The following is a 10,857-nucleotide window of genomic DNA, read 5'->3' as shown; positions in this document are numbered from 1 at the left end:
TAATCAAATTTAAGCTAGAGCAACTAATTAATACATTAAAATAGGCAAAGTATGCTTTACGAGCTTACAAACGTCCATTTTTTTGTTCAGTAACGAAATATTAATTAAAATTATTAAACACGTATACCAATATACATGTATCCATGAAATTGTTAGTACAAAAAAAAATATTTTAAAAAAACAAAACAAATGTCATAATATGTCATCACTTATCACTCATCAATGGAATTTAATAATTTAGAAAATAAGAACTTGCGGTGATTGTGTACTGTTGCCTTATATTTAATGAATAAAATAATGATTCCCTAGCTATGTTTCGACAAGTTCAAATACATATTTTGTAATGTTCGATTAGCAATAGTTTCGCATTTATAATAATGGAAACGTTAACTATTTGTCGGTGTTGTCTGGCTCAGGGACCTCACAGAGACTTAAATTCAGCGTATAACTGGCATGATACTAAAGAAATATATTCTGATATGTTACACGAATGCTTCAATATCGTCGTGAGTAACCCTTGTTTTATAATTAATTAAATATCTTGACAATCATTAAAATATTTCGTTCCAATAAGACTGAGATATTTTAATTTTTTACAGAATTCTGTGTGTTTGTTTATGTTTCACAATTATGGGATATATAAAGGTATAGCTCAACAAAATTATAAGCAAAAAAATGGAGTAAATTAAGCCCATAGTTTAATATAGATTTCATAAATCAACCTCAAAAGGTCTGGGCATAAAAAAAAACAATAACAGTACAAATTATTTATTTTACAAACTTTAATAACTCAGGTCCAGGAACCACAGACACAATAGAAAATCTATTGTTTCTGGGACCGGGGCCGCTTGGTTAGGTTAATATACATTGTATAAGTATGTATGTTGAAACAAACTATTTTTCCTCCTATCCAAAGGTTGCCTGGAAGAGATCACTTGAAAGTGATAAGGCCGCCTATTTAACATGTGTACCTATCTAATATATGTTTTTCTCTTTTCTTTTTCTTATCTTCTGTACCTATGTGTGTGTTAAATAAAGAAGTTTGTATTGTATTGAATTGTATTTTTTCAGTTAAGTACTTTACAAGACAGTTCGAGGGCCATATGCAATAAATGCATAGAAAAGTTACGAGATGCGATTGCCTTCAAACGGCAGGTCCTGCACTCTGAAGAGGTGTTCATAAAGTTAATAAACAGCAGAAAACAAGAGGGTAATACATTTTTATTTTTTATTGTATAAATCAATACAATAAAACTTATACAGGGTTACTTGTAAAACACCGGCAACCTCGCAGGACAAGATAGCCAACATCATAAGTAACAACATTTGTTCTACGACTTTTGATAATTTGTTAGATTTTATTTTCATACAAAAATAAATATTCACTTAATTTTCCGTTTGAATATTATAAACTCTACGCGCATTCCAAACATTACGTAAACAAGAAGCGAACGGGAGGGGAAAGGGGGCGTCGCGTCGTCCTTTCGATAATGAATAGAACATAGACTTACAAATGTTAGGAGAGTACAATAAAAGCTTAAAAAATCATTTAAAAATTAATTTATTGCGTTATGCCAAAAGTCGTATAACAAATGTTGTTACTTATGATGTTAGCTATCTTGTCCTGCGAGGTTGCCGGTGTTTTACAAATAACCCTGTATAAAAATACTTTTTTTTATAAAAAAAGTGTGTGTGCATGTCACATGTCAGAAGTGAAACTTCTTTGGCAAGATTTAAAGATAATAAATCGTCGCCTTACTCCACGACATGACTGTATTGCCATGATGCAACCTTGAATTTATGCTCACAATTCGCCCAAAGATGTTTCACTTCAAAAACAAGTTCCTGTGTTCCTAAAGAAGGATGTACAGCATTTTAAAATAGATCCAAATGACTACAATTTCCTTTTTAACGCAAAAAAAATCTTGTCAATCCATATTTGTATTGGTAAAAAATATGTCACAATATCACAGAAATATCAAAAGTTATTACATCCATACTAATATTATAAATGCGAAAGTAACTCTGTCTGTCTGTCTGTTACTCAATTACGCCTAAACTACTGAACCAATTTGCATGAAATTTGGTATGGAGATATTTTGATACCTGAGAAAGGACATAGGCTACTTTTTATTGCGAAGTATGTACGAAGTATGGGCGAAGCCGGGGCGGACCGCTAGTTTGTTATAAAACAACTTGAACAAACATATTATATGACAAAAATTCAATTTAATATGTTCATCCTCAAGAATTAATCAGATGATGAAAAAGACAAAGACATTCATTAAATTTTCAAATCAATTTTAGAATTTTGTTTTATGATTAGACCATACATCATCTCAACTTTATTTTTTTTAAGGTAGATAAGTACTTACAATATTTTGAACTTTGTAAAATTATTTTAAATTTTGTAAATTATTTTGTAAAAAATATATTTTTGTATAATCTAGATGCGCCTGTAAAAGTGGAGCCTAAATCTGAAGAAAACAGTAACGACTCGGACGACTTTTTCTTAGTACAAATCGGTAAGCGAAATATTACTGATTTGTAATTTCTGTATTTATTTGCAACTTATCAGGTTAGAACTGCTGAATAAGTTTTGGTGAAATTTTGCTCATAATTTTTGTTGCTTTCTGCATAGTTTGTTATTGTTTCTATAATATTTAATATTTTGTGCTATTTGGAGTTAAACATAAATTATCAACTTATTAGTGTGTATAAAAATATTTTTTGCACACAATACATAAGTAAATTATTAAACATTTTTTGTCAATATTAATTAAAAAGCAACACAAAATTACATACACGATTATTGTATTTATTATAAAAGTGTATTTTCTTTTCCTTTTTGTATGCCAAAATAATAATGATTAACTGTTTAAATGTATAAGTGATGTATTACAGTTAAGGAAGATATTGATAATGAAGATGAACCAAAAATGAGTAAAGTTAAAAAGAAGAATGACTCCTCTGTAAAGAAAAAAGTTGTTATAAATACAGGTAAAATCAATACTTCTGTACACAGATATACACCATAGAATCTTTCAATTTATTCAAAATCTATAAAAACAATACAATATACATACTGTTTGAAATAATGAATGTTTTGACTTTTTGAATGTAAATGTATTTTTCTAGTCATTTCATCCAACGCGGAAATCTTGGAATAAATAATAATTTCGATTTCGGCTACGGCGACTGCTAACTGCAAAGTAAAAAGTCACTTGGAATAAATAAATTGTAGTTAAAACTAGTTTTTAAAACTTTTAGTTGTGTCTTGTCCTCTTGTGTACTTATTGAAATTCGACCATAACAAGAGAATATTTAATATTGTTTTTAATATTGATTTAATATACACACACCGGCACAATTAGCGGAACAGAAACCGATACGCGAGAACATCGTCTGGGATTTGAACGAATGGCAGCAGGTTCTCTTTACTGATGAGTGCAGAGTTCTTTTAAAACAGATCAATGGGAGACAGCGAATATGGAGACACAGAGGAGAACGCCAAATATAGTCTAATTTTGAACACACAGTGGCTTATGGTGGCGGCTCGATAATGGTTTGGGGAGGGATATGTTTGAGAGCTCGCACGGAGTTATTGATAGTCACAGGAGGGACCATGACTGCGGATAGATACATCAGAGACATTTAAGAAGAACATGTTGTACCATTTACCCCATTTATTGGTGACTACTTTATTCTAATGCAAGATAATGCTCGTGCTCATAGTGCACAATCGGTACAGGCATATCTGAGCCACGTAGGTATACCGGTGATGCAGTGGCCAGCAAATTCCCCCGATATGAATCCGATAAAGCATGTCTGGGACTTGCTAAAAAGAAGGGTTAAATCCAGAATGCCACCCCCCAACAATCTGAATGAACTTGGAAACGAATTACTTGAGAAGTGGGAGCGGTTGCCTCAAGAAATCATCGATAACATAATCTGTAGCAAGCCCAGACGAATGGAAACCGTAATCAGAGCAAGAGGGGGAAACACTCGTTATTAATTTTGCTTTAATTTTATTGTCAAATCATTTAATGCTTACTTTTTTTATTTTTTTGTGATGGTTCATAATCATCTAAAAATTCCACTTATTGCAAATTTCTTAATTTTTCAATAAAAAATAACGAAGACTTTTCAAAGTCGTTGTTAAAAGATGTTAATCAACTTGTTATTTTGTATAGGTCTACCAGAATCTGATGGCATATTTATATATAAGAAATAAAAGATTTTCATGTGGCAACTTATTTGACAACTATCAAATTGGTTGTCAAATTATTTGTCTTTTTTGCAGTTGATAAATAATTTTTAGGATTTTGTCTAAAAAATCTTAGAAAATGTCGAAAAAGCCGCTGTGATCACAAGCACGAGGTGCTGTTTATAATGTGTATAGAAAAATATTTGATGAAGAAGGGTCAAACACATCACAATTTTCAATTTAGAAGATTTTATTGGTAAATTGGACTTACCCGCTTTGATACTTTCAATTAAAAAATATTATATGTAGGTAACTATAATATTGTTTGTTGATTGGAATATAATTTTATGAAAACTTATTACAGGAGTTTCCAATACGGCTATTCGTCAAGTCCAAGCTGTCCAAGTCAATTTTATAATGTGTGTATCTGTTATATACTTACGAAAATAAACATAGTTTTACTTTATTTTTATTTTATTTTATAAAAAATTATAAGCAGTCTAGTTTTCTATTGATATAACATCGATATTTTCACATGGCATAATGATAATGAACATACAAATATAGGTATGTGTAAATAATAATATGTTTTACCTGTATAAAAGTAATATGTATGTTATACATGTAAGTATGTACCTACATAAGATTAAGTGGATATCTCATTATTAAGTACAGTATTGTCCACTTATGTAATGTGACTAATGATATTGAGAACAAACTAAAAAATATGCAGTATCAAGATCGTTCAGTCCATTTTCCCTAGGGTTGCACACTCAAAATTTTGATTTCCCTAATTGCCATCAGATTCTGGTTTACCTATATCTAATTACATTTTCGTCAAATATATGCGTTATTATCTCATAGTCTCACTTTTTTTTTTGTTCCGCTAATTGTGCCGGTGTGTATATTTTGTATACATTTTTTAATATTAACATGCTTCACTCATAAAAGTGGCGCAAAAATATCTTCAAGTTAAATATCAATTTTGAAGTTTTTAGTTTTACGTAATATTTTTCTTAAATACTTTCCTTCCACAGATAGTGCCAAAAAAAGGCCGCTCATGAACAAAATGAAACCAATAGAAATACAAAAAGACATTCTCATAGAATCCGTATCAAAAATATCACCCGAGAGATTTAAACACAAGGAAAACCTACTGAACGTTCTGAAATATTCCAACGCGATGCCGTTCAAAAACCGATCCCTACTCGGCTTTATATGCAGCTACTGTGACGCTACATATCAAGATCCAACCGATTTGAGAAAACACACAGAAGACCATCAAAAAGAACGCCTGGAACTCAAAACTCCTAGTGACCTAGCGGAGTACCATGTTAAACTAGATATAACTGACCTAACTTGCCTACTCTGTGAGCAAAAGTTAGAAAATTTGACGGTCTTGAAGGACCATTTAGTTAAGAAACACAACAAAACCTTCTACACGGATATAAAGGACCATATAATGCAATACAAATTACGGAAAGGCGATGTCTTCGCGTGTGCATTGTGTTCATCCCAATACGAAACGTTTAAAATGTTAAAACAGCACATGAATAAGCATTATGATAATTATATTTGCCAGAAATGTGGGTCATCATTCGCTACAAGAAGGTCGTTACAGTCCCACAAAACGACGCATTTAGAGGGTAGTTTCAAATGTGATCTCTGCGAGAAAATATTCCCGAGCCGCTCGAAAAAGTTGTACCACGAAAAAACTAAACATATGGGCAACAGAAGTATCAGTAATTGTCCGTTTTGCGACGCTTCCTTCAGGAGTTATTATCAAAGGAACCAGCATTTGGTGAAAGTGCACAATTCCGAAGCACAATACAAGTGCAATATATGCAATAAAGCCTACGTTCTCAAGTCGCTACTAATGTATCATATAAAGAAGAATCACTTGATGGAGAGGAACTTTCAATGTTCTGAATGTGGTTACAATTTTTTCAGTAGAAAGGCGTTAAAAGCACACATGGTTAAGCATACTGGGGAACGAAAGTATTCATGTGAAGTTTGTCACAAGTCATATGCGAGGAAGTATACACTACGAGAGCATATGCGTATTCATAATAATGATAGGCGGTTCAAATGTGATCTATGCGGGAATGCATTCGTGCAGAAGTGTAGTTTGAAAAGTCATTTATTGTCGCATCATGGGATTAGCATGGCGGCTAGCGAGATTACTATGTCGTAATAAATTTGTATATTTTATGTGCTGTTTTATTTATTCCGCCCGCACACTACTATAGCGATCTATAGGAATCCATAAATTTTAGAATAATCAAATAGATTTTCCGATGGGACTGAGATCTTCCACTGCAAAAAGCAGTCTATGTTCCTAGTCTCCTAACGTTGCGTCGTAAATGAAAAGCCGACGAACAAACAAACAAACGAACTTTCGCTTTTATAACATTGGCTTTGATGTCACGTGACAAGACTAACTTTAGAACCATAGACAAGTTAAGATCCATTAGCTAGACTCTAATAGTTTTAATATATTAAAGTATCTGACCAATACTAATTTTGTAACACATTGTAGAACTCAAAGCCTTACGATCCGGATAGTCTTATAGTCTTCACTATTTATTAATAATAATTAACTTTAGAGACAAGGTGTAAGAAAAACAGTACACAAATATTCTACTAAAATTTATTCAACCAAAGCATTATAAAAAATACACTACATTACACGGAAAATAATGAAAAATAACACAATATTAAAATATTTAATTACATATTTAAGACACAACAACCAACGTTTCTGAGTACAGTGCACCATATTGGTTTTCAGCTTGACAGCCGTAATAACCCTTGTCTGTTGTCTTTGCCCCGCTGATTGTCAAATCGGCAACTGTCAGATTTCCTTTGGTAATTTCGTTTATGATTATTTTGTTATTTGCTTGTAAAGGTTGAGCGTTATACGTCCATTGGAGACGAGGGGCTGGTACACCGGCCACGTGGCATTGGATTGTTATGTCTTTGCCTGTTTGTCCTTTTGTAAATGTAGATGGCATGGCTTCAGCTTTTGGGGCGGCTGTAAAGTGAAACAGATTATATAAGGTGATGAATACAGCCTCTTTGGTAGAGAACGTATCAAAAACGACTGGAAAGAAAATCGAGTACGAAACAGATAGAAAAAGCCCCATAACACATAGGAATTCACATACTTTTCCAAATAAATGGTTTACTAAATCTACCGTTGCAACTTTTGGAAAATTGGATTATGATTGATAAATAATAACATCGTAATTTAATTCGAACATCCTACTTATACTTTGTATATTCGGCAATTTCATCAAAAAATAATGTCCAAAACTTTTTTAGCAATTTTTTTTTTCTTTTTAATATTTTTTTTACTTACCAACAACACTCAGCTTCATAGTATGTTCCTTCGCCTTTCCCTTGCCATTATCAGCGACACATTTATAAGAGCCAGCGTCAGTCAGCCAGACATCACGGATGAGGAGTCGCTTGCCCTTACTACGGTTGTATCGCGTGATTCTATCATTGGGACTTCCGTTGACGTCGACACCATCTTTGAACCAATCTGGGTGGGCTAGAGGACTGGGAATAGACAATAGAAGTTTAATCATCATCACCAAGATCATCACTATACTCATCACTATGCATAGTATTGAACAAAATCGCTTCCGCTATCTTTCCCTATGTATTCTTAGATCTTTAAAAAAAACCCTTTAAATTGCGTGGTTTCAGTGGTAAGATCTAAGCATACATAAGGACAGGGACACATTAAATTTATCGATATAAAATTACAAGAAGCCAGATTGTTTTGGAAGACGCAACAGCTTATAATATTAATAAAAAATGTCGCAAATAATGGTTACCGAACAAAATTACCCTGCGCATTATTACAAGACTAGCTTTCCACCCGCGGCATCGTCCGCGCAGTCAAAGAAAAACCCGCATAGTTCCCGTTCCCGTGGGATTTCCGGGATAAAACCTATCCTATGTCCCGGAGTAAAAAGTAGCCTTTGTACTTTCTCGGGTATCAAAATATCTCTATACCAAATTTCATACAAATTGGTTCAGTAGTTAAGGCGTGATTGAGTAGACAGACAGAGTTAATTTCGCATTTTTAATATTAGTATGGATTATTACAATTTGAATGGAAATTTAAAAATGGGTTTGCGATCTTTTGGCGGCAAAATGGTTGCAAATGTCAGTGAGTCATTGACAAAAAAAAAACAATAAAAAAGGTTGACACATTATAATATTCTCGGGGCTTCACCATATTAAAATTAGTTTATCATATCAGTAAAATAGTAACGTACTCAACCACGTAAAACTAAGTCGTAAAATGTATAGTTAATTAGAATATTTTCCTTATTATTGTCAACTATTCTAGATAAATGAAGCATAGATAATGAAATTTCACGCATAGTTTAAATAGAGCTATAGAAATAGATGTTTATCTATAAAGAAAATATTTACCGGCGACTTCGTTCTCTAATTAATTTAAACCAAGAAGATTTAAACAATTCCTGCTTGTCTAAAAACTAATCACTATCACTACATAGTATAAAACAAAGTCACTTTCTCTGTCCCTATGTCCCTTTGTATGCTTAAATCTTTCAAACAACGCCACGGATTTTGATGCGGTTTTTTTAATAGATAGAGTGATTCAAGAGGAAGGTTTTAGTTTATAATTTATTAGGTTTAAGTCAAAGCGGGCAAAGCCGCGGGCGATAAGCTAGTAATTTATATAATAAAGTCTTCCTCTTGAATCACTCTTATCTATTAAAAAAACTGCATCAAAATCCGTTGCGTGGTTTTAAAGGTTTAAACATACATATGGACTTTGTTTTGTACTATGTAGTGAAGTAGGTACCAAAATTCAGACCTTCCTCGAGAACCCATCGTTGAAAACTAGATGAAAATTAATGCAGTAGTTTTTGAGTTTATCGCGAACAGACATACAGACGCGGAAGTCTTTGTTTTATAACATGTAGTGGTCCTCCATTCATATAAGGTATCCAACATACTCTATATTTTTACCCCTAGTATATTTTATTTTCGGAATATTTTCATATCTATTGAATTAGTTAAGTACTTTGTTTGAAGTGAATATTTACGTTTTAAAGTTCAGGCAGGATTTCAAAGTAATTGCATTTACCTAATGTTATTATAAAAAGAGCGTATGTGCCGAGCACACGTGTCAGAAGTGAAACTTCTTTAGCAATACTCCAGATGGTATTGCCATGACGTGACCTTGAAATTTTACTCTCAATGTGCCTAAAGAAGTTCCTTCACTTCAAAAGATAAATCAAATACCTCGCATTCCGTAAGAAAATTATAATTTCATTAGAGAACATAAAACGATACTTACATGCCACCAAATATACAATACAGGTAGGTCATCTCTCCAGCTTTCACCGTCATGTCCTTACTCGCGTACAGTTCAGTCACTTCATTATCTGGACTCGAATTATCCAGGACTTCTTCTATCACATACTCTGCTAAAACCACCCCACGACCTTACGTTTCGAAGTCCGCTCATCACCCACTACGCAACGAAGGCTGTCTAAAGTTCGGTTCAGTATTTTTGTAAATAAGTTATAGTAAGGTTAATAAATGTTATTAGTTATTATTTTAAATTACAATAGACCTCTTATTATTTTAGCTACTAAATGAAAATTGTGTCTCTATTCAAATGGAAAATGAATCTACAGTAGAGGGTAGAACCATGACGGAATCGGTGAATTATGTCGATAAAGAAAATGAAGTAACTATATTGGTAAGCAAAAATTAATTTAAAGTACTCATAAGTTTAATTAGTTGCTCATTTTACAATTACTTCTACTAAATCTTAAAAAATATATATATATACTGCAATATAATATAATATTGCCTCAACAGAAAAGTCTCATAAATATCATTTGACTTATACATTTCATGTCATAATTAATTTACCTATTATTATTAATTTCAGAAACTTCCGACTGAAAACTCACTAGCCAATGTATTCAGTCTTGTACCTTATTATGACAGTGACAGCACATTGTCTGAAAATGACGATATACCACCAAAGAACTTCATTATGGTGGCTGATGACAAAAATGAAAAACACCACCAACATTCTCAACTTTCATCAAACAGTTCATCATCCTCATCGTCTTCTAGCTCTTCGTCGTCTTCTAACTCGTCATCGTCTTCTTCGGACTCGGAAAGTGGCCAATCTACACAACAATTAAATCCTCACCCATTGCCGACTACCCACATAACTGTTAACGAAACAACGGACGATGAAGTTATTGAAAATACACCTCCGCAACAACAGGTTAGTAAAGTGCTGCACAAAACATAATAGGTATAATATCTACGTATTAGTTTATATTTTTTACAACTTAGTTATAATTTCATTTTTCAGAAAGTACATAAGCATCATCCCAGGATTTCAAAGACAAATCACAATTATTACATTTCACCAGTTTATAGTGACGAAAGTGAGGCTAACCTCAGCGATACAGATCCGACATTCACAAACATAGAACCTAGAAGAAAGAGGAATTACTTTTTTGATCAATCCAGCTCATCTTCCACCAGTTCAACTGAACCAAATAAGCCTAAAAAATCTGCACCAAAAAGGGGGCGCAAGCGTGTCAGTAATCCTTCTCATTGGAAGCAGAATA

The 10,857-nt window shown here is 32.9% G+C and overlaps 2 protein-coding genes across 2 annotated transcripts; one reads left to right on the top strand and one right to left on the bottom strand.

Moving 5' to 3' along the window:
- The first annotated feature begins 222 nt into the window (after nucleotides 1-222).
- Nucleotides 223-6,418, top strand: LOC123702504 (myoneurin-like). The gene is made up of 5 exons (XM_045650281.1): nucleotides 223-506; nucleotides 1,072-1,210; nucleotides 2,451-2,525; nucleotides 2,905-3,000; nucleotides 5,245-6,418. Exons 1-5 carry the CDS (start codon nucleotides 378-380, stop codon nucleotides 6,399-6,401), a joined length of 1,596 nt encoding a protein of 531 aa, XP_045506237.1. The 5' UTR covers nucleotides 223-377; the 3' UTR covers nucleotides 6,402-6,418.
- A 501-nt stretch (nucleotides 6,419-6,919) lies between these two features.
- LOC123702561 (hemolin-like) lies at nucleotides 6,920-9,697 on the bottom strand (the record flags this gene model as incomplete). The annotated part of the gene is made up of 3 exons (XM_045650338.1): nucleotides 6,920-7,241; nucleotides 7,569-7,771; nucleotides 9,555-9,697. Coding segments are annotated over 3 exons (642 nt in total), but the record flags the coding sequence as incomplete, so codon positions are not given.
- Nucleotides 9,698-10,857: the final 1,160 nt, after the last annotated feature.

Source organism: Colias croceus, chromosome 23 (assembly GCF_905220415.1).
Source record: "Colias croceus chromosome 23, ilColCroc2.1".
NCBI classification, from domain to species: domain Eukaryota; kingdom Metazoa; phylum Arthropoda; class Insecta; order Lepidoptera; family Pieridae; genus Colias; species Colias croceus.
The sequence above is the reverse complement of the archived record's forward strand: the minus strand, read 5'-3'. Positions and strand labels throughout refer to the sequence as shown.

Bases quoted from the DNA above. Each gene is read 5' to 3' on its own strand.
- LOC123702504 (XM_045650281.1), top strand. From the start codon at position 378: ATGGAAACGTTAACTATTTGTCGGTGTTGTCTGGCTCAGGGACCTCAC. The intron at 507-1,071 runs GTGAGTAACCCT...GTATTTTTTCAG, and splicing joins ACGAATGCTTCAATATCGTC to TTAAGTACTTTACAAGACAG. The intron at 2,526-2,904 runs GTAAGCGAAATA...GATGTATTACAG, and splicing joins CTTTTTCTTAGTACAAATCG to TTAAGGAAGATATTGATAAT.